This window comes from Diplodia corticola (assembly GCF_001883845.1).
Source record: "Diplodia corticola strain CBS 112549 chromosome Unknown scaffold7, whole genome shotgun sequence".
Classification (NCBI taxonomy): Eukaryota; Fungi; Ascomycota; class Dothideomycetes; order Botryosphaeriales; family Botryosphaeriaceae; genus Diplodia; species Diplodia corticola.
In genome coordinates this window covers 655,692-681,448 of record NW_017971486.1, presented here as the reverse complement: position 1 = coordinate 681,448, position 25,757 = coordinate 655,692, and the positions used below count along the sequence as shown (strand labels likewise).

At 57.9% G+C, this 25,757-nt stretch overlaps 10 protein-coding genes across 10 annotated transcripts; 3 read left to right on the top strand and 7 right to left on the bottom strand.

Moving 5' to 3' along the window:
- Window positions 1-469: 469 nt before the first annotated feature.
- BKCO1_7000218 (s-adenosyl-l-methionine-dependent methyltransferase) lies at window positions 470-1,412 on the bottom strand (the record flags this gene model as incomplete). The annotated part of the gene is made up of 2 exons (XM_020278672.1): window positions 470-1,343; window positions 1,399-1,412. 2 exons carry the CDS (start codon window positions 1,410-1,412, stop codon window positions 470-472), a joined length of 888 nt encoding a protein of 295 aa, XP_020133528.1.
- A 715-nt stretch (window positions 1,413-2,127) lies between these two features.
- Window positions 2,128-4,137, bottom strand: BKCO1_7000217 (cytochrome p450; the record flags this gene model as incomplete). The annotated part of the gene is made up of 4 exons (XM_020278671.1): window positions 2,128-2,698; window positions 2,759-2,843; window positions 2,896-3,760; window positions 3,808-4,137. 4 exons carry the CDS (start codon window positions 4,135-4,137, stop codon window positions 2,128-2,130), a joined length of 1,851 nt encoding a protein of 616 aa, XP_020133525.1.
- Window positions 4,138-6,339: 2,202 nt separating this feature from the next.
- BKCO1_7000216 (origin recognition complex subunit) lies at window positions 6,340-8,694 on the bottom strand (the record flags this gene model as incomplete). Its single annotated transcript, XM_020278670.1, has 2 exons — window positions 6,340-6,945; window positions 7,000-8,694. The coding sequence occupies 2 exons, from the start codon at window positions 8,692-8,694 to the stop codon at window positions 6,340-6,342; spliced, it is 2,301 nt and encodes a 766-aa protein (XP_020133526.1).
- Window positions 8,695-9,097: 403 nt separating this feature from the next.
- BKCO1_7000215 (dead deah box helicase) lies at window positions 9,098-12,679 on the top strand (the record flags this gene model as incomplete). Its single annotated transcript, XM_020278669.1, has 1 exon — window positions 9,098-12,679. One exon carries the CDS (start codon window positions 9,098-9,100, stop codon window positions 12,677-12,679), a length of 3,582 nt encoding a protein of 1,193 aa, XP_020133529.1.
- Window positions 12,680-12,968: 289 nt separating this feature from the next.
- On the bottom strand, window positions 12,969-13,703 carry BKCO1_7000214 (aconitate hydratase 1; the record flags this gene model as incomplete). Its single annotated transcript, XM_020278668.1, has 1 exon — window positions 12,969-13,703. One exon carries the CDS (start codon window positions 13,701-13,703, stop codon window positions 12,969-12,971), a length of 735 nt encoding a protein of 244 aa, XP_020133530.1.
- A 787-nt stretch (window positions 13,704-14,490) lies between these two features.
- Window positions 14,491-15,539, top strand: BKCO1_7000213 (sgnh hydrolase; the record flags this gene model as incomplete). The annotated part of the gene is made up of 5 exons (XM_020278667.1): window positions 14,491-14,687; window positions 14,748-14,888; window positions 14,950-15,198; window positions 15,253-15,425; window positions 15,490-15,539. The coding sequence occupies 5 exons, from the start codon at window positions 14,491-14,493 to the stop codon at window positions 15,537-15,539; spliced, it is 810 nt and encodes a 269-aa protein (XP_020133533.1).
- A 739-nt stretch (window positions 15,540-16,278) lies between these two features.
- On the top strand, window positions 16,279-18,431 carry BKCO1_7000212 (aspartic-type endopeptidase protein; the record flags this gene model as incomplete). The annotated part of the gene is made up of 3 exons (XM_020278666.1): window positions 16,279-16,501; window positions 16,558-16,583; window positions 16,647-18,431. 3 exons carry the CDS (start codon window positions 16,279-16,281, stop codon window positions 18,429-18,431), a joined length of 2,034 nt encoding a protein of 677 aa, XP_020133534.1.
- A 96-nt stretch (window positions 18,432-18,527) lies between these two features.
- On the bottom strand, window positions 18,528-20,133 carry BKCO1_7000211 (c6 zinc finger domain protein; the record flags this gene model as incomplete). Its single annotated transcript, XM_020278665.1, has 4 exons — window positions 18,528-19,232; window positions 19,282-19,437; window positions 19,492-20,022; window positions 20,074-20,133. The coding sequence occupies 4 exons, from the start codon at window positions 20,131-20,133 to the stop codon at window positions 18,528-18,530; spliced, it is 1,452 nt and encodes a 483-aa protein (XP_020133531.1).
- Window positions 20,134-21,834: 1,701 nt separating this feature from the next.
- Window positions 21,835-22,509, bottom strand: BKCO1_7000210 (c6 zinc finger protein; the record flags this gene model as incomplete). The annotated part of the gene is made up of 1 exon (XM_020278664.1): window positions 21,835-22,509. One exon carries the CDS (start codon window positions 22,507-22,509, stop codon window positions 21,835-21,837), a length of 675 nt encoding a protein of 224 aa, XP_020133532.1.
- A 1,268-nt stretch (window positions 22,510-23,777) lies between these two features.
- BKCO1_7000209 (myb transcription) lies at window positions 23,778-24,947 on the bottom strand (the record flags this gene model as incomplete). Its single annotated transcript, XM_020278662.1, has 4 exons — window positions 23,778-24,309; window positions 24,357-24,479; window positions 24,623-24,794; window positions 24,848-24,947. The coding sequence occupies 4 exons, from the start codon at window positions 24,945-24,947 to the stop codon at window positions 23,778-23,780; spliced, it is 927 nt and encodes a 308-aa protein (XP_020133648.1).
- Between the last annotated feature and the right edge of the window lie 810 nt (window positions 24,948-25,757).

Genomic DNA, 25,757 nt, shown 5'->3' with positions numbered 1-25,757 from the left:
CAGGCGTACCATCTTCTTGGCTTGTGTGTTTGTTTATGCGATGCAGCACACGGCGACTAGGTGCGACGGGAACGAGGGCGGCGGAATGCGGTTGGCGAGGGTGCGAGGTGGTACAGCAGAATTGGGTGTTGCACGGTGGCAGATGTCCAGCCCCCGAATGACAGCCAGAGCCCAAGCGCGCAAGCCGCACTTGGGCCGGCCCATGCGTTGCAGAGGCAACGGCCCGAAGCCACAACAATGAACGTCATACCCGCTCACAAAGCCATTGATTGCCATGTAAAAGTCCAGGCCAAGCAGCAAATGCACCTTGCTGTGCCATGCCATTGTGCCTTTGCTATCTTATCGAGTACTGCCGTCGGCGCCCATGTCCCCAGACCCTTCCCATCCCGCCACCAAGTCCTTCACCGCAATCTCCCCGAACCACCCTAATTCTCCGCCCTTCACTCCGCCTAGTACACCACGTGCGTCGTCACTTCCTCCGCGCCAGCACGAGTCCAGTTCCCCACTCCAATTCCACCTCCAGGTCGTCACTCTCCCAGCCCTCCGCCGCGCTGATCTCGTCAAACATCCGGTCCATCACGTCGCCTGTGCCGCCTTCTTTGCGCGGTTTCACCTCTGGGTGCGCCTCGTGCCAGCCGTGCCACGCGCTCCACGTCCTGAAGTATTCCCTCCACTGCGCCACCGTCGCCTTGCGATACAGCCGAATGGCCTCCTCTCCCTTCCCGCTGGCGGGTCCATTTGTGTCCGGAACATACTCGTAGCGCCTGATGTCCTCGAAAAACTCCTCGGTCGGCTGGATGGGGCGGTAAAGCTGCTCGACGATGCTGCGGCCGGGCTGCGTCCAGTACGGGCCCAGCTTGTCCGGATCAGTCGTGTTGGTCGACCACTCGGTGATGATCTGCGTCGCCCTGGGGGAGTTGACGAAGAAGGGGTTGCCGTACGTCCAGAAGGCAACGGTGCCGCCCTTGCGCAAGACGCGCGCCAGCGACGACCACACGCGCGGGTACTCGAACCAGTGCGCCGCCTGGCCGGATACGACGGCGTCGACGCTGTTGTCGCCGAAGAAGGGCAGTTCCTCGGCCGGCCCGCTCTGGAACGACACGTTCGGGTATAGGTACGAGTCTGTTCCATCGCGCGCCTGCTCGATCATGCCCGCTGACGGGTCGACGCCGATGACATTTTCAAACTTGGGGGCGATGGCGCGTGCTACGATGCCCGGCCCACATCCGAGATCGGTGCAAAGGACCGTCGGCCCTTGGTGGTAGGAGAAAATAAGATGGTAGAGAGATGGTGGGTAGCTCGGGCGCAACTTGGCGTATGAGGTGTAAGAGAAGTCGGCCTTTCTGAGCTAAATTCAGCATGCGTCAGCTCGACGTAGTGGGGTTGTATCACACTCACGCAAAGGTAGCCATGCTGAGTGTCTACGGTAAGCTGTCTCGTTAGTGTCGGTTGACCTGTTGCTCAGTGCATAGTATAAACTTCAACAGAGACAGCGAGCAGCTGCCTGAGTAGCAGGTCTCCGCCAGCTGATATGCTTCTGGCAGCTTCGGTACAAAGTGAGAGCAGCTGATGCTGGGCGCCTGTTGCTCTACCCCACGTTTGCTTGTTTGTTTGCTTGCATGATGACAGGCTGCTCGCCATCCGACTTCGCTTCCGCTATCACGTCATCGCCCACACGCCCAGCCTCATTTATGCTGCACCTTTCCATTCGTGATCAGCATACCCCGACTTGAATGTATCTTTCTCTGAGGTCACTATTACTCACTATTCCACTGACGGATATCCGACTGGACTTTCTATGTCTTTCCAGTACGGTAATCCGTGCAACTGTACTTTTGGCCTACTGGATTGGTCACCAAGACGCTGGTGCCGTGGTCATCCCACTCATCCCAAAAAACCATTCACACGAGCTTACACACTAGTGCATCAAGTGATACAATCAAACAATTGTGATTGTCCTGCGCTCGCAGAGCACCTAAGAAAGTAGTCACTGAGTAAACGATCTAGGCTTTCCACCCAAAGTAATCATGACCAGCCGGACGTGGTACAATGGCCTGGCCTCGCTCAAAGTTCGCGGCCTTCTCAACCTTTCTAGTGAAAGCGCTTGCGTCATGGAAGAAGCCCAATTCACCTTGCCGTCCTCGCCATGATATTTGCCACAGCTTCCGGGCCCTGAATCCACTGCTCGTCCTCGTCCAACAGCGCCTCTCGCTGCTTCTTCCAATGCGCCTTGATCCACTCGGCCTTCTCCTTGCTCCTCGGCTTGACGTCGACTGCGAACGGATTCATCGTGTTGACCAATCCCGGCCTCACATCTTCCATATCGATGTCGATCTCCTCCCCGGTCTGTGGGTCCCTCTTCTTCCGAACGTCAAACGCCCACAGCCAGTGCGAGATGACGAAGTAGAGGTTCCTTTCGGCGACGTGCTGGCCGGGGCAGACGCGCCGTCCAGCGCCAAAGGCAAACAAGTCCGTCCGCACCCCCACTTGTTCATCTGACACCACCGTCTCGAGCTTACCCTCCCAGCGCTCCGGCTTGAATGCCTTTGGGTCCGGGTAGGCTACTGGGTCGCGGTGAATGGCGTAGCTGTTGAGGAGTATCGTTGTCCCGGCGGGGATGTGGTACTCGCCAATCTGAATGGGTGAGACGGTGGCGTGGGGCAAGGAGAGGGGTACCGCCGTGATCCAACGCAAGAGTCTGGGAAGAGAGCGGGTTAGCATGGAGGGTCTAGTCATCCCGACAAGATATGGAACGCACTCTTGAATACACTGGCGGGTGTAAGGTAGGTTGTTGATATCCTCTTCTGTAGGCAGGCGATCCGGGCCCACAGCCCTATCGATCTCTGTACGAAGTCAGCACGAGGCGAAAAAAGCCAGACTTTCGGATCCACGAACCTTCCTGCGCCTTCCTCTGCACCTCCGGGAACAACGCCATCGCCGCCATGAAGTTGTTCAGGCTGCTCGCCGTCGTATCCGTCGCCGCGACGAGCAGCTCGTTCGCGACCTCCATCCCCTCCTTCTCGCTCAACCCCTCCCACCCAGCCCTCAACTTCTCCTGGATCGCCTGGATGAAGCTCGGCAGCTGCTTCTCCCCCTTCTCCGTCCACCCCTTCGTGTTGTTCCAATGCCTCGTCAGCATCCTCTCGTGCACCGCCCACAGCCGCTCCGCCGCCCGCCTCGCCGGCAACCACCAACTCCCGCCCGGCAGCTTCCACAGCCACTGCGCCCCCTCCATCCACTCCGTCCGCAGCTGCAGCGTCGAGATGTTCAGCAAATCATCCATCACCTCCCTGATCCCCGGGTCCTCCTTCCGCGGCACCCGCCGCCCATTCAGCATCGTCATCCCCACACTATTACTGAACCTCTCCACATGCACCCGCCACTGCTCCGCCGCTCCCTCGCCACCATCCCCACCACCATCCCCACACACATCCGCCAACAATTTCGCCGCCTCCAACGCCTGATACGGCAGATACGACCGCGCCGCCCCGACATTCAGGATCGCGTGCCACATGCGCCGCGCGGCGCGCCACCGCGGCCCGCCCATCATCGCCGGCGCGTAGTTGCCCCGCGCGTACAGGTCGACCTTCATCCCGCCGGGCCGCCCCGCCGTCGCCTGCCCCCGCTTGTTGAAGACGTCGTGCGCCGCCGCGGCCGTGCTGACGACGACGATGGGGATGGGGCCCCGCATCGCGGTGATGATGGGGCCATAGGTCGCGGCCCAGGTGGTGTAGGTTAGGTGCGGGCGGAGGGTGTCGAGCTGTGGGGGGTGTTGTGTGTGTTAGAGAGGTTGGAGAGGGAGGGGACGGGACGGGAGGGGGGCGCCGCGCGTGGTGGGGGGTGAGGGGTGGGGATGTTGGGGGAGCTCTGGTGGGAGGGGGAATGGGAGGGAGGTGATGGTGATGGCGAGGTAAGGTGGAGGGGGAGTAACGGGGAATGATGGGAAGCTTGGGAAGGACTTGCCTCTTTGAGGTTGCCCCAGATGGGGCGTGTGGGCGGTCCGGGTGGGAAGCCGGCGGGACGAGATCCGATCTTTGAGATGCGGTGCGCGAGGTAGGCGAGGAGGGTGAAGAGGAGAGCACCCACGGCCATGGGCACTCCGGGGTGGGTGAGATACGCGAAAGTAGGGGTATTCATGATTGGCTAAGCTTGTGCAGGAATGTAGATATGGGGATGCCAGTGATGGTAAGGAGGGGAGAGAGCCAATATCCCAGATGCAACGAGCCCATATAAGTACCCCCTCCTACTTCAGCCGCATCTTTGGCCCCACGGCCTTATCTTCTTGGTCCATTGACAGAGTCAAGGTCCGAGCCTCCACAATCTGACAACCTAGCTGATCACCTAATGGTGAATAAAGTGAGGATTTACCTTCTAGAGTAAGTGGACCGAGCTCTAATCAAATGGGTGAGAGCTCGAGCGTTACACGGCATGTGGGCCACCGGATGCATCCCTTGGATGACTATCACATTCGCCACGAGTTTCGGTCCACCAGAAGGTGTGCAGGCTACCATGGATGTCTCCTTGCCACGCACTCAAGCTGGCATGAGAAGCGTCCACTCATGCATATAAGCAACTAGTAGCCATCGAGTACGAATCAAACAGCCTACCAGACGAAGGCCATGGAGATGCGAAGAAGGCAGAATATCTCAGGCAGACGTGCGCCGTAGCATTGCTGACCTCTTTATATAGGACAGAAATGAAGGCAGTTGCCATTCCAAGAAACCGGTTTACGTTCCCTCTCGGCCATGCATAGCTTCTTCGCGGAGCTGCTGTGTTTGCGCGTGTGAGCCAGAGTCTTGTGTTGTAGGACGCCACCGACCCTTGCCCCTGCATACAGCCATCATGTGGCCCGAGTTACCGACGTGCAGGGCGTTGGCATGGTTGCGAGACGAGCCGGATAATCCCCACGCTTTGACGAGCCGTTGGGCAGGCCGGTCCGTCTTGGTTGCAGTCCACCTGTCGAATGAGGGCAACCCGAATGGCAATAGGGCAAACCTGCATCTTGTACCAGTTTTTATCAGTGGCCTACAGACATGCAATTGGTCATTGGGTTGTCATCAAAGCGGGGTTTCTGCTGCTTGATATATGGCACGCGTGGAGCCTGATGATCTTCGGACATTGCTCTCAAAACGGAAATTTGCTGGTTGCTACCATGATGGAAATGCATGTCGTCCAGAACGGGTGATAGGGAATCAACATCCTCTTGGCGAAATAACAGCCTTATTGCTCTGTCAGCGTCCGTATATGCACGCGTCGATCCTCCGGGCCGGAATACCCATGTCGTTGTCGCTACCGTCCAGACAATCTTGTGCCCCGCGAAAAGGATCGTAAAACCCACCCATTCAGGCTCACACACCTAGACAATCAAGACCCAGTCAACTCATCCTCACGAAAGTTTCTATACCGTCGTGGAAAACTGGCTCCATATTTCAAGCGCATATTTTTTGTTCTCTCCGCAATGAATTAAGCAGTGGACGCAGTCAGCGGGAAGGATCAATAGACACCGTTCCTTTTGATTGGCGTGATCTAGACTCAACAGCTTCAAACAATATCTGGCAGTACATAGACCTGACAAAGGCAATACCAGCGCAAAAACACTCGTCCATGCTATGGTCAAAGTCTATTTCGAAGTCGATCTCGGCCGCTCATGGTGACGTACACTTTTGTCTCGTCCGGAAATAATGGCCTTGAGAAATATATCCGCTGGTCAAGGCTGAGCTAGTGGTTTCCTCTGTCGCGTGTCGTGGAGATCCCCGCTCGTATCTATTGGCCAGATAATTTAAGGACTTGCATGTGACACGGTTGAACCCTTGCAGTAAATCGGGTAGGGCGGGACGAGGAGGTTTGGTGGTGGGGAGAAAGAGAGAGTTTTGGGTGTATAGCCGGATGATGACACTATACCAAGTATGCACGAGAGGGGAAAGTTACTAATGCGGGTTGTTGGATAGCGCAAACGGGAAGGGCTGAGCCCGCAGCCGGGTGGGGTAACAGTGGGGTAAACAACTTCTTCCTTGCAGGGTGACATGCATGTATATGCATCACCCTCTATCAACTGAGACAGGGGCGTTCTGCATACAGCCTTCATCGTCTACGGCTGCAACGAGAGTAGCGTGCGTGGGTACGGTCATCAAATGGTTCCACTGGTTTGGAAACACGCACACACGCACTGGATGAGGAAAAGCGCTTCTAAGCTATCCAAGACTACCACTGGTAAGCATACAACATGATGGTCAGATTAATGTGTGTGGCCGACCGAAAACCCTTCGTTCTTGTCCTCATTCAAACACATGCTGCGATTCACTGGCGCCTACCCACCACCAACGTAGCCCACCCCCCCTCTCAAATATGCCTACACCACTTTTCCACAACCCTATCCAACCCCGGCCCCACACTCGGCGCAATCTCCTCGAGCGCAACATCGCACCTCACCATGACACTATCCGCCGAGCCGCCCCCGATACCGCCCCCGCTGCCGCCGCCGTTCACGACCGGCATGACCAGCTCCCACCGGCTCAAGTTCTCCCACTCGCGGCGCGCCGCCTCGCGGCCCCAGACGCGCGTGCCCGACGCCAGCGCGCCGCCCGCCGCCGACGCGATCTTGGCCCGGCTGGCCAGGGACGCGTACTCGGCGTACGCCATGTTGAAGTTGCACGTGTCGGCGTCGTGGATGATGTCGAGACGTGCGGCGGCGACGAGCAGCGCGAGGGCGAGGTCCGAGAGGTGCGCGAGGAGGGAGAGTTTGGAGTCCGGGGGGGCGAGCAGTGTGGGCGATGTCGTGGTGGTTGGCGTGGGGGTGGCGAAGTGGGCTGGGGTGAGGGGGAAGGTCGAGGGCGAGAGGAGGGAGATGGGGAGGTGGAAGGTGGAAAGGGCGGCGGGGACGGATTTGTGGAGGTGATAGTGTGGGGCAAGGTAGGTGTGGAGAAAGTGCTCGTCGGCGAAGAGGGACTAAGTCAACTGTTAGCGGCTGATGTCACCAATGATCAACGTAGGAGAACTCACTCTGATGGAGCTGTTCCATGCTGTGAGGATGTTCGTGGAATGTGCCGTTTGTTTGCCCTTGGCGCCATTTTGGGACTTCGATGGGGTGTGGCCAACAGAGGTGGTCACCTCCGACTCGGCAAATGTCTCGGGTCGAAGCATCAGATTAGACTTGCACATGTCCTGGAATGATGTAAAGCTCTTTGCCAGCGACAAGTGGACGTATCGGTGGCTGAACCTGCTCTTGACTCGCTTCTCAAGGTTCTCGGAAACACCAATCCTTGTCGTTAAGCCCAGGACGGTGATGGGCGCCTTCCTTGACTGTGCAATGTCGAACAGATTGTATAGTAGAGTCTGGCGAGGATGTGAAGCAAAAAGGTCAAACTCATCCATGACGAAAATGACTGCTTTTGCAACTTCATCTGACTCCTCTCCAGCCAGTTCGGAAGGGTGAGATAGAAGTGCGAGCAGCTTAGCCAGAGTATCGGCATAGTTCTTCCCGGCGGCGTCTTCCTCTACATCCATCTCTTTTCCAAGCTGTCTCCAAATCTCACGCAGCGCGAGTTTGTCGTCCGTATGGACAAAGCCGTTCAGCCTGATAATGTGGAAATCCTGCCGCTGATCTCTGGACAGCTCATTCAACACCTGATTGACCAAGGCTGTTTTGCCACTTCCACGAGCTCCAATCATAAGCATGGAGTTCCCTTCTCCTGCACTGATAGTCTGCTCCACTAGTTGGTGGACCTTCTTGTATTCTTCTTCCAAGCCGACCAGCGGCACAGATTCCTTGCCGGTGATTTGGCCCAAGACTTTGGCCTTTAGCGAGGTCAACGCGTCTAGAGATGGCCCTGTGTCGGCCCCGGAAGGGCCTGTCGCCTTCTTTGATGTACTCTGCGACTTTGCAGACTGATTCCGCCGTTTTGAAACGGGAGGCACAATAGGGTCGGGCGTAAAATCATCAGCGTCGTCCTCGCTTGCTTTTTCTCCATTCTCGGCAAAGTCCAGTAAGCTTGCCTTCTCTTCTGTTGGCTTGGTAGCCGATGCCCGCAGTTTTGCTGGAGTCTTCGCCTTGCTGGCGGCTTTTTTGGCAGTCTGCGGCTCGTCATCCTGGCCCTCGCGACCATTTTCTGGGGCTTTTTTCGGTGTGCGTGTTTTCTTGATCGGCGTTTCTTGCTTCTTCCCCGCAGCTCTTGCTCTGCTGCTCCGCGACTCACCCGCCTCTTCTTTGTCTGGCCCAAGAGCAGCGCTGCCCGTCGGCACCGGCGCATTGCGACCGCGCCTCACAGGCTTCGGCGGGGCCTCATCCTTGACTTCCTGCTCGCTGTCCTCCGGGATGTTCTCCTTCTGCGAGTCACTCTGCGGCGCGGCCTTTGGTTTCGCTCGCGTCGTCTTCTTCGGTGGCGGTGCGCGTTTCGCGGCAGTTGCAGACTCGCTCTGCAGCTGCCTAGCCGGCGAGCCTCCAAATGCGCTATCGAAATCGTCGTAGATGCCTGGGTCGTCGAGGTCAGGAGCGTGGCCGTGTCGGCGGGCGAGTCTCGAGCTGGTGCGGCTGCCTTCGGTGGAAATCAGCCCAGCGCGGCGCGTTGGTCGCTTCAGAGTGCTTTTTGCAGGCGTGGGAGCGGACGGTGTGTTCTCGGTGGTCGAGATGGCGGCGGATGCATCGTCGTCGGGCGTGCTCAGCTTGCGCCGTTTTGCTGATCGGGAGCCGGAAGCCATTTTGGGGCGTTGCAACGGCCGATGGAGTTAGTAGGTTCGATTGGCCATGTTGCTCGCCGAAGGGAAAGGTGCGGCGATCGTGTCGGGTAGAGAAAGGGTCGCAGTTGTATGGTGCTTACGCGCGGGCGAGTCGAGGGCTGACGAGTTGCGCGCCGACCCTGGCGCCTCGACACGTGAGCATGTGAGACCGCGCCTACGCGCCGCGCCTTCCCATCTGGCATCAGCCCAGGTTTGTCGTACTTGGACATGTTTCTGGTCTCCTTTAGCTCTTTCATGATATTGACGTATATGACTTGTCTGCGGTGGTGAATGCCGCCAAGTCGTTGCCGGCCTCGCGTCTTTCAACCGCGTCATCGACCCTTGCCACCTCTGCCTGTGTCACTTCCCACAGCACGCTCCCGCCATGGCGAGGCTTCAGGCAGCCAGTGTTTCAACCCGCACGGTAAGACGGCCGCGCAAAAGAAAGGCCCCGGATGGAAGCGCGCCTGAAGAAGCGCAACTGCATGAGAGTGTCGAAACCGCGGCGGACGCCGCCCCCGCAACCACCTCCGCAACCACATCCGTTCCAACCAAGACGCACGATGGCGGGAAGAAGCCTCGACGCACCAAGAAGTCGGGCGCTGGCTCTTCCAACCCCACCCTGCGCAAAAAACCCTCCTCCGGCTTTGTCGAGTCCTCGATAGCATGGCCTGATCATTTTACGAAGCTCCAACAGGTTTATCGCGCGCTGACTCTAGTCTACACCTTCTGTTGCACCCGCAAGCATTTCGCCACCACTCTGGAGAACCTCAAGGCCACCGTCGAGGGCCATATTAAGCGGGAACTGCTGATTGATGACGTTGCTCAACTCAAGGCTCTTATGCCATCCGTCATCAACTTCCTTTACGTCGACGAAGCCATGCTTGAGATCAATCTGATGGGCGCAGAGGATAATATGGCTGGCAGGCGAGCCAATGAATTCCATCTCGCCGACCTCGAAGACCGGAGAAAAGCAGGGAACCAAAAGAGTGAGGTCCTGCTTTTTGAGTTCCTCGACGGAGATCTCAAGCGACAGGTGCAGCACAAGCAGACCGGAGAGCCGACCAGGGTCTCTCAGCCACTGCGTAGAGAGGACCTGAAGATGCCTGTTTACAGCCAAAAGCAAATGTTGAATTTGATCGAGAAGCGTAATGCAAAATTCACCTCCGCCGTCAATCAATGGCTCAACGACTGCGCCGAGTTGGAGCAAGACCCAGTGCAGAAACTCTTGGATGAGTATCTCGTCTACATTCCGACCCCGTCCGAGAGCAGAGCATCCACTCCAGGACTAAGCGGCCGGACAAGCAACCTGCCTTCTTCAATCCCTACGGAACGAGCGTCTATCCCGGAGATTGTAGAAGAGATCAAAAGGCTAGAGTGGTACACGAGCCAGATCGTTCCGGATGGCCACAGAGTGTTCGATCCACAAGAAGCTATATACGGCGACCTGAACTTCCAGCTCTCGCAGAACCTTGTTAATGCTCTGTATAACACGCGCGGTATCGAGCGGCTCTATGCTCACCAAGCCGAGGCCATCAATAATTTGTATCATGGCCACAACGTCATCGTATCAACCTCGACCAGTTCAGGCAAATCCTTGATTTACCAGATCCCAGTACTTCACGAGTTGGAAAAGGACCACCACACAAGAGCAATGTACATCTTTCCGACCAAGGCTTTAGCCCAGGACCAACGGCGGAGCTTGAAAGAGCTTCTGCGCTTCATGGACGGCCTGCAGGACGTCGTCGTTGAAACTTTTGATGGAGACACTCCTTTCACCTCCCGCAGCTACATCCGTGATGAGGCGCGCATCATCTTCACCAATCCGGACATGCTTCACATCACCATCCTTCCGCAGGAGGAGAAGTGGAGGACTTTTCTCCAGAACCTCAAATATGTCGTGGTCGACGAGCTGCATGTTTATAACGGTCTCTTCGGATCCCACGTCTCCTTCATCATGAGAAGACTACGGAGAATATGTGCAGCACTCGGTAACCACCACGTTAAATTTATCTCCTGCTCTGCTACCGTGTCAAATCCTGAGGAGCACATGAAGACCATCTTTGGTGTCGAAGAAGTAAAGCTTACCGACTTCGACGGCTCACCCTCGGGAAGGAAAGAGTTCATCTGCTGGAACACGCCCTACAAGGACCCGGGAGACCCTTCATCCGGGAGAGGTGACACCATGGCTGAGGCTGCGAAGCTGTTTTGCCAACTCATTCTGAGGGGTGTGAGAGTAATTGCTTTCTGTCGCGTCCGAAAACAATGTGAAGGTCTGATCAGTGCTGTCAAGACCGAGCTTAACACCCTCGAGAGGCCAGAGGTCATGAACAGGGTCATGGCATATCGCGGCGGCTATACTCCGCAAGACCGGAGACAGATCGAGAAAGAAATGTTCGACGGCAAACTCGTCGGTATTGTCGCCACCAGCGCCCTGGAATTGGGCGTAGACATCGGTTCACTCGATGCGGTCGTCACTGTCGGTTTCCCATACACAATCGCCAACCTGAGGCAACAAAGCGGTCGCGCCGGCCGCCGCAACAAGGATTCGCTGTCCGTCCTCGTGGGAGACTGCTTCCCCACCGACCAGCACTACATGCAAAACCCAGACGAGATCTTCACAAAGCCCAACGCGGAACTCCAAGTGGATCTGGAAAACATGCTTTGCCTGGAAGGCCACGTCCAATGCGCAGCGCACGAGATGCCCATCCGTCCCGAAGAAGACATCAAATACTTTAGCCACCTGCTCCCCAGCATCGCCACCGAGCGCATGCGCAAAGATGACCTCGGCTTCTTTCACTGCAACGAGCGCTTCCTCCCCCGTCCCTCGGCCCACGTCGCGATCCGCGACACGGAAGAAGAGCACTTCGCCATCATCGACACGACCAACAACGCCAACACAGTCCTAGAAGAGCTCGAGGCGTCGCGCGCCTTCTTCACCATCTACGAAGGCGGCATCTTCCTGCACCAAGGGCACAGCTACCTCGTCAAGGAGTTCTCGCAGGACGCCATGCTCGCCAAGGTCGAGCGCGTGCGCGTCGACTGGACGACGCAGCAGCGCGACTACACCGACGTCGACCCCATCGAGACGCACGCCATCCGGCGCATCCCGGGCTCGCGCTCGCGCGCCTTCCGCGGGCCCATCCGCATCACGCAGGTCGTCTTCGGCTTCTTCAAGCTCGACCGCCGCCGCCGCATCCTCGACGCCGTGGCCGTCGACAACCCGCCCATCGTGCTGCGCAGCGCCGGCATGTGGCTCGACGTGCCCCGCCGCGCCCTCGACATCCTCAAGCGGCGCCGCCTGCACGTCGGCGCCGCCATCCACGCCGCCGAGCACGCCGTCATGAGCCTCATGCCCAACTTCGTCGTCAGCCTGCCCGGCGACGTCCGCACCGAGTGCAAGAACGCGCTCAAGGAGTTTGCCAGCCGCGAGACGAGCCGCAAGCGCCCCGCGCGGCTGACGTTTTACGACGCCAAGGGCGGCGCTGGCGGGTGCGGCATCGCGGCCAAGGCGTTTGAGTTTGTCGATCTGTTGCTCCGGCAGGCGTGCGAGAGGGTGGCCGGGTGCCATTGCGAAGAGGGGTGCTTGGAGTGCTGTTGCGACGAGCGGTGCAAGGAGGCGAATGTGGTGATAGGCAAGGCTGGCGCCGAGGTCATATTGAAGAGCTTGCTGGACTGGGAGATTGATGTGGAGAGTTTGCCCATGGGGCCTGAGGAGGGGAGGGAGGTGGGCGTTGAGACGGTCGTGCAGGCGACGGAGGTGCGGCCTGCGAGGGGGAGGAGGGTGGAGGTTGTGGAGGTGAAGAGGGAGGATGGTGGGGGGATTGATAGGGTGGTTGTGGGGGAGGTTGGCCAGGACGATGACCAGGATGACGATGATGGTGATGGAGATGGGGGAAGGCCGGCGGGTGGGGTTGAGCTGGGTGAGGATGATGTTGTGGTGAAGGTCGAAGACGATGAGGGATGAAGGTTCAATTGATCAGTCATTCAGACGCGCTGTGTATTCCCCTGAATATGAACGGAACAGGATGTCATGTGGCCTAGTGTAGGTGTCAAAGCACATCGTAGTGTAAACACGTCTTGTTTCCGGAACAGAGGCAGAAGTTGCCCCCAGCATGGACAAAATGCGGATTGAGAGACCCCGGGGTATCCAATTTTCTTCGCGCAACCATGCCAACTCCCCACCTAGTCTCCGTCATCGTCACGAACATCACGACTGAATAGAAGCACGCATAGTCCGCCTCACCTCCTACATACTACTCCACAAACCGAAACTCGGAACCCTCCTCCTCGACCTCGAACACCAACTCGGCCGGATCCAGCCCCAGCACCCACCCATCGCCCACATCCGGCTTCGCATGGCCCCACAACGCCATCCCCTCATGCCAACACGACAACCGCTTCTCCCTCAGCCCGCCCTCGCCCTCGCCCTCCAAATCCCCCCAGCACCACCAAGTCGTCCCCACCCAGCCGTCGTGGAAACGGAACCGCCACTCCTCCCCCACCACATCCTCCTCCCTCAGCTTCCGCTCGTGCAAAAAGATGCGATCGACCGGCAAGTCGTGCGCCACCTCGACGCTCCCCTCGGCCGGGATCGTCAGCAGCCGGGTGCCCGGCTTCTCCTTCAAGTCCTGATCCGGCATCTCCGCCGCCCGCGCCTTCCGCACGATGAGGCCGCCGAGGTTGATGGCGCGTGGCTGCTGGCTGCCGGCGTCCGCTGTTGGCGCTGCTGTCGCGACGAGCGAGCCGCGTCTTTGGGCGAGCGGGTCGCTCCCGCGCGCGGTGGCGCAGCCCTCGAAGACGGTGCCGGTGGTGGCGATGGTGATGGCCTCGCCCGGGCGGGTGGTTTGCGCGATGCGCAGGGAGATGCGGATGGAGAAGTGTTGCGGCGGGGTGGCGCCGACGGAGAGGGTGGGCGAGGAGGCGGTGGCGCGGACGGCGATGACGGCTTTGCGCCGCTCCGGGGGGCATTTGCGCTTGACGAGGACCATGGTTTTGGTGGTGGTGGTGTTGTTGTTGGTGGGGGTGGGTAGGTAGATGAGCCGGGGGATCGCTGAGGTGGACGGAGGCGCCTGCTGTATGCGGGAGGAAGGAAGGCGCGCCTGCAGCGACGGGGATTTATAGCAACAACTGTGGCCTGACATAGGTACAGGGTCAGATTGACGTCAGCGATCCTCACTGCCTACCCCCACAGCAGCGCGGTGGATAGGTGCCTGTCTTCTACATACATGCATACATGCAGTCCCCGCGCCGCCCCCAATCGTAGGCTGCAGTGCTCAGCCTCATCCAACCCTTGAAATCCTAAGACAAACACTCATGTTTCCGCCCCATCAGCCCCAAGTCGGACTGCGACACGGAAACAATCTACTCGGTTCCTGGTTGTGGTTTCGGACACGGACTCCGCGATCCGCTCCAACTTGTTACATCAACCCCTGAGATCCGACGGCTGCGCAGTTGGTTTTGTATGGAATAATTCCATTCTGACCTATCATCTCGCCAGAATGCGCCTCGATGTCCTTGATTGTAGCACTTGCCACCCTGCATCCGGCTGAAGGATTCCGAGGGGGTCGTGGTGACCGTACGTACTACCTTCCCGTCACACTATTTTCAGCTACTCCTCGGAGACTGTATACGGTCGCGATGCTGAAGTATATAGAGCGGATCAAGGAAGCCATGGAGTAATCTACAGATAACTCAATCACTAGTATCAAACGGTAACAACAGCGAGCTTCCTCGTCACCCGATACTCTATCATTCAGGATGATTTCCCCTTTCACAATGACCGGTCTTTCGTGGGGACTGCTTTCCACCATGGCAGTGGTAAATGCTATGCCCTACAACGTTCTCCCTCGCGATGACAAGTCGTACGAGATCCTCGATTGTTCAGAGACCCAGCAGGGCATACTGAAGACGGCCTTTGAGGATGCTGCGGCTTTGGCCAAGATTGCAGACGACATTGATGATGACAGCACCGCGTAAGGCACTACATACCCCTAGACTTCTTTTGGTCCCAGCTAACCGCACATTCCCGAAAGCTTCACGCACTATCTCCGCACGGACGACAAGAAGGAAACGAAGAAGCTCTGGAAGGCGATCAGGAAGAACCAAGATGCCGGCGCTCCTTACAAGTTCAACGTCCGCTGTGCCAAGTCGTGCACCGGGGATGAGAAGGACAGGTAGGTGCCCGAAACGACCACCTTGCCGTGACTGGATCAGAGCTGACGATTGCGGGAACAGCCTGGCTATCGCCGACTCGACCAAGGTCGACGACGACGACACGCGCCGCGAGATCAAGATCTGCCCGCTCTTCTTCACGGACGACAGGACCAAGAACAACCTTGCGTCGAAGTCGTACGAGGTGGACAAGCGCGGCAGCTGGTGCCAGACGGGCCAGAAGTTCAAGGACTTCGAGACGGGTGGCCACACCATCCTCCACGAGATGACGCATCTCGATGTCGTCGGCAAGGAGGGCGACCTGCCCGAAAGGTTCGTTCTTGAGCGTTTGTGTGCTTGTTAGGCCGCGTGCTAATGATGATGCAGGACGCAAGATGGCTTCAGCTCGCACGGCACGGATGATGTGCAAGGCTACGGCGACGACTACACGTCGGCTGCCCGTGCCTTTTTGACCAGCTGGGTCAATGACAAGGACTCGATGGATGACAACGCTCTGAAGCCTTACCAGAACGCTGAGAACGTTGCTGCTGCTGCCACTGGTTAGTTTTTTCTTGCAATCCGGACCCGCCCCTTCCCATCGAGGGTGCTAATATGGCGTCACAGAATGGTGGTTCATCAAGAGCTGCAGTAACATCGACAACATCGAGCTCTGAGTCAGGACGGAACGCCGCTGGTAACGTGGTTTGAATTTGTTGGTATGGGCTTATGACTGGGATTCCAGTGCTGGCTAATGGCCTTATATTGTTTGACAAAATCTCTGTTTGTGTTCGGTGGGAAAGGAAAAGGGAGATGGAGTGAGATATTCGAGGCGTGTTTGGATGGAGCATTCATAGGTAAATTGCGTTGTTTGGGCAGCATCTAGATATTAGACTGGGTTGGTCGAATTACAACGGACATTCATTCATATGGCAAACTCCAAGCCAGGCATCTGATAGCTGAGACAGAAAGCCATGGGCCAGTGGACGCGGTGCCAGCAGTCATTCTGACGAAACATGGCGTTCGGTGGCAGGATCGTGCGTCGGGGCGCATTGTCGATACCCGGAGGGAACAGTTGCGGTCCAATCCCGCTGCTCTTTCGACGCCACTGTGTTGGCCGGCAGGGGTTTCCTTAGCGACCACAAAACAGAACGAATGAGGCCGAGCTGCAGACGGAGACAGAAGGCCACGGCTAGAGACGGAGTGTGTCTCAAATCCCTCTCGCGGACAGAGTCAACAAAAGCAAGTCAGTTGGTGGCGCTAAGCACTGCCGAAAAGAACAAGAGCTCGGTTCCGCGCCCAAATGTTTTTTCCCCGAGACCATTCGCTCAACAACACCTCCCGACTGCTTGGCGCCAGGCCTTGGCAGGCCGGGGTGGGGCGGAGGACACCTAAGTACATAATGACGGAGCATCCATGGCCCCGCCCGTCCTCGGCAGCTGTCTGAGCCGTGCCTTTCTCTACCGCGCGCTACCTGTTGGGATGGTGTGTATGACTTCTTCGTCCTTCAGCGCAGCAACCCTCGCTTTGCTCACAACCCCATCATGGGTCGCATTGTCGGACGCGGCCGGCGCTCCGTGGCCAATAGCTTTTAGTCCTGATGTGACGGTTGGCCCGGATGGGCCGTGGAACGTCATCGGTATGTATACCTGTGTTGCAGTCTTTACTGAATCCGCTTTGCTGACAGGAAAAAAGCATTCGACATGGACGACCCCGACCAGGTACCATACATGACTTGTGCTCCCTCGTTCGCCTTTTAACCGAAAAAGAACGATTAGACACAGTGGCTCCTCCCCTCCCTCTTGCGAACCTCCGTCATGGTGAACGCCAGCGTCTGCACCTCCCAATCATCCGACTGCCAGGACAGCGCTTCCTTCTCGCCCTCGGCCTGGCCCGACGAAGCGGGCGCCTACACGGCCGCCGTCATGGGCCTCGAGGGCTCGCTGCGCTACGTCTCTGACCGCGTCACCCTCAAGCACGACGGCCGGCCCTCTGAGACGCTCACCCGCATCGGCACCGCCGTGGCGGACAACGTGTCGGTGACGTATCCCGGCGGCGCGGCGTACACGCTGGACGTGGGCTACCTGTCGCTGTACGGAGGCGCCCCGACGCTCGACTGGACGGCGGCGGATGGCGAGACGCCCGTGTCGCAGAGTCTGACGCTGCCGCTCGCCTACACCAAGGGCCTCATCCCCAGCATCAGCTACGGCCTGCACCTCGGCTCCGCCGCCCACCGCCTCCCGGGCAGCCTGTACTGGGGCGGCTACGACCAGGCCCGCGTCATCGGCGAGCCCGTGGCCGCCAGTGACGCTGCCACCGGCGGCTTTTTCGACCTCGTCGACGTCTCGCTGGGCGTGGCGGCCGGCGCGAGCGCGCTGCTCAACGCTTCTTCAACCCCGCTGACCGGCCTCCTCGACACCAGCGGCACCGACGCCGCCTCCTCCTCCTCCTCCTCCCTCGCCGCCCGCGCCGACCCGGGCGTCCCGTACCTCTACCTCCCCGGCGCCACCTGCGCCTCCATCGCCGCCCATCTGCCCCTCACCTTCTCCCCGGACTACGGCCTCTACCTCTGGGACACGTCCGCGCCCTCGTACCCGCGCCTCACCACCTCCCCCCACCACCTCTCCTTCACCTTCTCCTCTCCCTCTTCTTCCAACAACACCACCACCACCACCATCGCCGTCCCCCTCACCCTCCTCAATCTCACCCTCACCTCCCGCATCACCTCCTCCGGCCCGACGACCTACTTCCCCTGCCGCCCTTACGCCACCACCGCCGATTCCACCACCGATCCCACCGACTCCACCCTTCAACACCAACACCAACACCAACAGCCCCACCAACAGCCCCACCACCACCACCCCCACCCCGCCGCCATCCTCGGCCGCGCCTTCCTGCAAGCCGCGTTCCTGGCCCAAAACTGGCAGACGGGCACGACGTGGCTGGCGCAGGCGCCGGGGCCCGCGGGGATGGTGGCGGTGCCAGTGGTGAAGGAGATGGCGGATCGGGGGGATGATGCGGCGGCGGCGGGGGATGCGGGGTTGCCGGTGTACTCGCGGAAGGGGGGTGGGGCGACGGGGTCGGGGTGGGTGGGGACGTGGGAGGGGGTGTTGAGGGCGTTGGGTGAGGATGAGGGGGAGGGGGCGGGGGCGGGGGCGGTGACGACGAGGTCGACGGGGTGGGAGGAGGGGGAGGGGAATAAGGAGGGGGATGAGGAGGAGGAGGAGGAGGAGGAGGAGGAGGAAGAGGAGGAAGAGGGACTATCAGTCGGGGCGAAGGCGGGAGTGGGGGTGGGAGCGGCGGTGGTGGTTGTGGGCGTCGTGGTGGGAGTGGTGTGGTGGATGAGGAGGGGGAGTGGGAAGAGGGAGGACGAGGAGGAGGATGATGGTGGGGCGGCAGCGGCGGAAATGGGCGTGGGGCGGCGGCGGCGGCGGCGGCGGCGGCAGCCGCTGTGGGTGGGTAGTGAGGAGTTGGAGGAACACGAGTTCGTGGAGATGGGCGGCGGCGGCGGCGGCGGCGGCCCGCGGAAAGAGGAGGCGAGGCAGCTGGAGAGAGCTATCGTGGCCTGAGCGAGCGGGATGCGGTGCCGCGCGCCGTGAAGAAGCCGGCGTCAGACTTTTTGAAAGAGTGGTGGTGTGGGGCGAGCACGTCGAAGAAGGGCACGATCAGAAGGACACCGGACCGCAGAATCGACGCTGGTTGGTGTCGTATCCGGCTCTCATGCTTTTGAGGAATTTACCGATGGTGACACCGACCCTGGGGATGTTGAAGATGCTGGTCAGCAATTTGCGGTCCTCCTCGTCCTGGCTGCCTGCATTAGAGAAGACGGTCAGAGCTATGCCAATGGGAAATGACGCCGCATGCGTCCCGAAGATTCCTGCGTCGGGCCTGAAGAAGTAAGACGCCGAACGAGCAATCTTCCGAGCATACACTCGTGGGTCGGTCCGAGCTGGGAGAGCGTCCGGCCGCGACGACGACGCGTTGGCGGATTGGAGGGTACTGAATAGCATGATGCAGGCCGCCCAGTAGATGTAGACGATCTGCCCAGCCGCAAGGTCCCCCAATTTCTCTACATGAACGAGCCTGTCCAAGTTCAAGCCGAGGACAAGCCGCATGTTCACAGCCCATTCGGAGAGGCGTCTGTCCGCATCCCAGCACTCCCGGATAAGCGCTTCCCGGAGAATCTCTTTGGTGTCTTCATCATGATCACCTTCGATCAGGTCGTTGAGCTTCTCCATGAGGGTTGGGATATCTACCATGATGTCGAGAAGGGCGTCCTTTGGTGTTTTCGGGATGGCCTGCCAGGGGATTTCTTTCCATTCCGGGTTGCTGAACATGGTTTTCTTCCTGGACCGCGCGGCTTGGATCATCTGGGAACAATGAGCTCCGCGCCGGTGAGGCTTCTGATAGGCCACTCACCATGTTGAAGCGGCCGTCGACAAAAAGAGCATGGGCGTTTCCGTGCACGTGTGCATGTGGACCTCTTGCTGCAACGAGAAGCTGTTCGCCCTTGACATGGCTGCCCCAGCTGCGGGCTTGTGCGAAATCGTCTTTGTCATCTGCACCGAAGAGGATCTATCAAAGTTCAACGAGACTGCGGTGCGTCGCGGCTGAGAAGGGAGAACATACCTCAAACAGGCCCATGAGTTTTGAAGCGGCGACGAGCTCGTCTCTCGGTGCTCTCGCAGGGATTTGCAGAGCTTGAGACATCTCCCTCAAGGCTGCACCGTGAGAAGCGTAGCCCTGGCTCAGCATCCAGGCATCATCGCGTTGGCGACCGATGACGGCCAAGCTCATGGCAAGCAGGGCATGCTTGAGAGAGGGTTCGCGATGGTATATCGAGTCGACGATGCGCAGCCAGGCGCCGGTGGTCAACTGGGCACTGGCGGCAGTAAACGGCATCCCTTGCGGCAAGTAAGCCTCCCAAAATAGACCGAGCGACTTGAGCTCGTAAGCGGTGCGCGTGAGTGCATCGGGCAGAAGGATCTCGACAGACTGCACAGGGGGTGCGACGGCGGAGCAACGAGTCGGAGGAGCAACGGCGGCCAGGGTTGACGGCTGAGCGGCCGTGTGGTTGATGAAGATGCGCTGCCTGTCGTAGCCTCCGCACTGCAGGCCCGACTTGAGGCACTGCCCGCAGGCCGGGCGTTGGAGATCACACTGCCGGATGGCGTTAGCTTTGCGCGCCGTGGGGGAAGGACAAGCACTGACTCCCTTCTTGCGCCGCCTGCATGTTGCGCATCCCTTGGATCTCCCGGGGACCCCGACCATCGTGGTGCTGCGCAGATTGCGTCTTGTTCGGGAAAGGATGAGGAGGGGAGCTGTCAGTGTCATGCGACCTGAACGCCTCCCGCCTTGGTAATTCCCCCGCTTTGGAATGGCGCCTGATCCTTCAACACCAGCCACTATACTGCCAGTACTGCTGCTTTCCACGCCGACTTTCTGCTTATTCCGCGTGTATCGAGAGCGACATGGTCCGCGCTGCACGACATAGATGCCTTGTATGTTTTTCCGGCAGGGAGCCTGTAACTGCGCCCCCAAAATCAATGACGACACGGTTCTGCGGTGCTTACGCCCAGCAATGGCTCCCACGCACGTGCCGAGCTATGCGGCATCGAGACGCATTCTGCGCCCGTACCTTCTTGTCACGTGTCGTGTCGTGTCGTGTCGGAGGGCAGGTCGAGGGAGATGCACGCGGGGACTTCGGCAGCGTTCGGAAGTGGTGGGGATGGTTTGATGATTGATTATGTGAGTCGTGACACGTGATGTGTACAGATATGGAGAATGGTCCAAATCGACGATTTCCCTACTGAGCCCCCCAACTTCCATCGCTTGAGAGCAAGCCTTTAGACCATGCTCGGGTGCGCATTCTTGTCCTTCAACGCATATTTGAAAAATTTGTAGATGCCAATGATGAGTGCCATTCCGACGACAAAGATGAGGAACAAAAGAAGCATCTCGCCGACTTGTTCCATCGTAGCAAGCGTGAGGTCTACGCAAGCCATCGTTAGCGGAGGCTGGGTATGTGAAAGAGTGGTCTACATACGAATGACGGAGATGTGATTGCTATGAAAATCGTAAAGTGGACTCGACTGGAGTAGAGGACTATGTCTTTCCGCGTGCGGTTAGGGGGAAAAGACGCAGGAGCGAGGAGCCGAGAGGTTGATGAGGATGTAGAAAGGAGCGTAGGAGGCCGTCTATTATGGGTATTATAAGGAAGGAAGTGAATGATGGGCCAAAGAATTAGATGATTCCAAAACCGGACTGCAGCGCATCGTTTATGTACCTTTCTCTCTGCCGCTCTATCACCGACTTTGGAATCATGAGACGACATGTGGATACGGTGGCGGCAGAAGCCGAATGCCACTGGTGTGAGCTCAACGCAGGAATGCGTGAAGCGCGAAGACGTGGAGGCGCAGATGGCGGAGCGTGAAGCGCAAAGCGCAAAGCGCAGAGCGCAAAGCGTATAGCGCAAAGCGGAAACCGCTAAGCGCCGACGACGCACGGTGGTGGAACTCCCGTTTTGGCGCAAGAGAGCAACAGATGTTGATTTGGAAGTCGTGGTCCCAGTCTGATAACCCAGGTGGATGCATTACCCCTGGTGTAGCGCCTCGCTATTCGACCTCTCTACATACTAGTGTAGCCACGGAGCTCAGACCGTAGGGCTGCAAACCTACAACAATCCTGCGACCCCAGCCACCGCCACAGTTATTTTTAAACCATGGCCGTTATCGCCAACTGTCCCTATACACTGCTCGCTAAATCTCTCACCACGCTTCTCCCATCCGCATCGAGTGATGCGCGAACTCCTGTTACGCTGAAGTGTTCTTTCCATGTCCGGAACGAAGCAAGAATGCCTCCGACCAGCACAGCAAGCAAAACCACTGCCAACCGTCCCCTTCTAACAAATCTCACCTCTTTTTTTTTAGATCTCGTATCTGGGCTCCTCCGCGACACTGTGGTAATTTCCTTTCAGGGCGGAAGCCATCCCGTCCGCTCCATCGGCCACCGAATGCACGGCCTCCTCCCCACCGATAACGCGTCCCAGATGCCGGCCATGAGGTGATTCACCCAGCCGTCCAGCACCCACCACCCCGAAAGCTCGTTGAGTAGCGCTACAAAGTACGCGAAGACGACGAGCGCCATCGGCTCGCGCTGCTGGATGCACGGAATGAAGTCTTGCGGGATGTTCAGGGCCCAAACGAAGATGTTGAACTCGCCGCCGTGGTTCCCGCCCAACATGATGGAGAAACAGCGAGAGAGATTGTCGATGGCTGCTCTGTATGTGGCGTGCTTGGCCTTGTCGGTCCCAAGCACGCCTTCACAGAGGCTGCGCAGTTCGGCCACGGGCTCCGGGTCGATGGACTCCTCTGTCGAGGCGAAGAATCGACGTGTCTTCGTGGTGCCGTTTTCAATCATCTCTGCGAGAGGCCCTCTTCGCATCGCGTCAATGCCCAAAACCATGAAGGAGTGATATCCTTTGTAGTATATGAGCCACTCTGGCGGCTCGTGTCCCGGCTCGCTGAAGGCCAGAAAGTCGCCGGCGTTCGGTCCTTTCGCGAGCTTGTACATGCAAGAAAGCATGGAGAAGACGAAGAAGGCATGGTATCCATCGTTGCTGACTTGAGGAATCTGCGATGTAGCCATTGCAAAGCCTTGGTTCCAGTGACGTTCGGATTCCAGCCTGTAGGATTGTTCACGGCCGCGCTTGAAACGAGCAAGGTGTGTGGCGGACAAGGCCAGAATGGTGTGGAGCACGAAAGGGTAAGCGAATCCGATTTCCGGGAGGGTAACTCGGCAAAAGGGAAGTACCGTGTCTATTCTCGAGATGTAGCTTGAGATGGAAGGCGCCGTTGAATTCTGCCAAGCATGCAGGAGTTCCAAATCGGTAAGGTTCAGCGTGGAGGAGCCGGAGGGGGCGCTAGGTGATAGGCTCTGGTGAGCGATAGCATCTATATCCTGCCCAGCTGATGGCTCCGACCGGCTCGGCCCTGCCAAAAGAGACGGCGATGGTGATGGTAATTGCTGACATGCCGCTTCGGCAACTTCGGCAACTCGGGTGTTTTCCTCAGCTATAGATGCGTCTTCTCGCGGTTGGACGGCAGTCCCGTGGTGTTTGTACTGGCAGGGGATGCTCCGTCTGACGCAGTTAGCGCACTCGGGTTTCCTCTCGTCACACTTGGAAAGAACCAGTTAGTTCATGCTTCTCCTGCGCAAGTGGTCTGATCGGAAGCGGGGCGTATACCAAACGGGAAAGCATCGTGGACTCGATTAGGGGGAAAAGATCAAAGCACGCACCTACCTTTATCTTGCGCCGCCTGCAAAACGCACATCCCGTGTGTGACTTCCGATGCGTTCTACGTAAGGCCTTGCCATTATTCAAGTCACTGGCAGACATCTTGTTGTCCCAAAATGTTCTCCTCCACGCTGAGTCCGGATGCGTCGTCAATCAATGGGGGGTTTTCTTGAGAGGAAGCCCCACTGCCGACGCGAAGGAAGAGGTGGCGGCACGACGACGCGTCGCTCTACTTACGCTATAAATAGCTGAGATAAGCGCCCACTGCAGATCACGTGAAAACGGAATATCTTCAAACTTTTTGCAGAGAGGGACTCCTGGATCCTCTGACATTCCAGGACTTTAGCATTGAGCAACTGGAAAGGAAATCACGACTGAAGATGTGCGTGGCAAAAAAAAGATGCCCGGCGATGACGTGGTCCTCATCGAACCAATCATGGCCAGTATATGGTTTTATTGTTACTGTTTTGATTTCGTCTTGCCCCTATGCCTACATCAATTTTTCCCAGTGAATAACGGAAGAAAACATGAAAAGTACCCTGATATATATGTACCTTCTCGCCGTCCCATCGTTGCATGCCAACGCATCAAATGTATGTACTCAGAAGTACGCAAATCCCTACGGCTTGACTTGCCAGTCAAAGTGGGCATCAGGGAGTCCAAGCGATCCGTCCGTCGCCCCAATGAGATCAGGATAATGATTAAAGTCCGGCTGTAATACAAGTCCGTTGCTCTCTCCGAATTCAGTCATCCACATACCTGTTCCTGCCAACCAATCGAGGGATGCTATAGCATTTGGCTGATGTGTCGGAACGCTCCAAGGTGATGAAGTGATATTCGACGTGTTACAGGTAGGCCAACTGATGGTCGAGCTTGTGCCACTGTCCATGACCCCATAGTTCCGGGACGCGTGAGTATCGTATCCGCTTGTGTCCATGGAATGTACTAGCCAGGGATTCATTTCGAGCGGGTGGATGGCTTCATTTGTTTGTGAGAGGCTCCTTTGGTCAAGGGTCGAGATGTTTGAAAAAGAAGGTGATGCGCTCAATGCATCTTGCAGTTCTCGGAAGTCCAGGCCGTCGTTTGATTCCAGGTCGGCCACTTGCGATGATCGTTCGAGCTTTCGCCTGTAGCGTATGATGGTAACGTATCTACTCAGGTCAGAAGATTGGCGTGCGGAGGTAGATTTACTCCGTACCTGTTTTTGATGTCCGTTGTCGACCTGGTCGGCAAGAAATGCTCAGATATAACCCTCCAGGATTTGCCGTACTGCGTCACCCCTAAGAGCAAGGCATCGTCCTCCTCTGGCCGCCATACGCTCCTGTCGATGGATGGATCAATAGCGTAGCGCCATCTCTTCGCACATTGGTCTGCGCTGCGGGTTTTGACTATGCGTGATACCTCGATCCACCGTGGGGGACGTCAGACACGGCGATTAACCACGTGTGATGAGCCGAGACATACCTGAGCCCATGCATCCTCACTGCCTCTTTCAGCAGCTCATCTTCGGAAAAGCACCATGGTCCTTTGGCGAGGCATACACGGATTTTGTTCCAGCGCTTCCGACAGTCTTTATTGGAGCGGCCAGGCAGTTTCCTGGCGATTGTCTTCCAGTCCGACGGACCCCCATGGCTCTCTATGTGCATGGTCAGCAGTGGTCTCGAGGGCTTGGGTCATACGGCAACTCACTCTGTAAGTCAGCTTCCTTGTGCAATACTCGATCTTCGTCGTCGGTCCACTTCCTCCGTGCTTTGGGGGGCTGCGCATATAGATGTTGTGTTGAAATCATGTTAAAGGTAAGATGTGTTCTACAAAAAAGAGGAGTCAGTAGCATCCATATACTCAGCCCTTCCTGTTCGGTTACACGCTGGAAGCTAATGCATGCCATAACGTCTCGGCGTGGGATCAAGGGTGAGACAGCTCGCGAAGGCACGACAACAACAACAGTAGCGCGACCATACGACGCCGTCGTGGCAATCACAGGCTGTTCTTTTACGAGCCTGGTCAGACGGTGCAGAGCATGAACGCCCGCCTTCCTGAGGTAGAGTGCTGGCCAATCAGAGGTACTGGAACGGGCTCGGCTCATCACATCTCTGGTTTGCCTTGTGCCACTGAGGCTTGTGGGTGTCAAGGCCGAGCCAGCCGCCTACTTTGAGTGCCGTTGCCTTACGGTGCTCACCGGAAACGGAAGTGTGGAGCACGGCGTGCCCACACGGTTGACTAAGCCTCACCAGCGCACCCAATATGCAGACGGCCGTGAAGCTTATCGTGCTGCAGTAGATCGCCTGGAACGCCCCCACCCTGTGGATGAGGCTCTGTCCTCGTGATGTTGTTTGCTTTTTCTCGCGTAAGGAATCACAGCAGCGTGTGGCAGTCCGAGTTTTCCATCACTGTGATGTGACCGGGTCCCCCATGGAAAAGAAAACTGAGCCCGAACGTCTCTTTGTTCTTTATGCACGCGCCGAATACGTGCAGTGCTGCAGCATACCCCGGCCGGGAACGAGAAAGGCACTGCTCTTATCGTTTCTCTGACGTAAGACGAGAAGTCGGACTCGACATGCGGCTCCGCCCTAGGCTCCATGGAAACTAAGCAGGCATT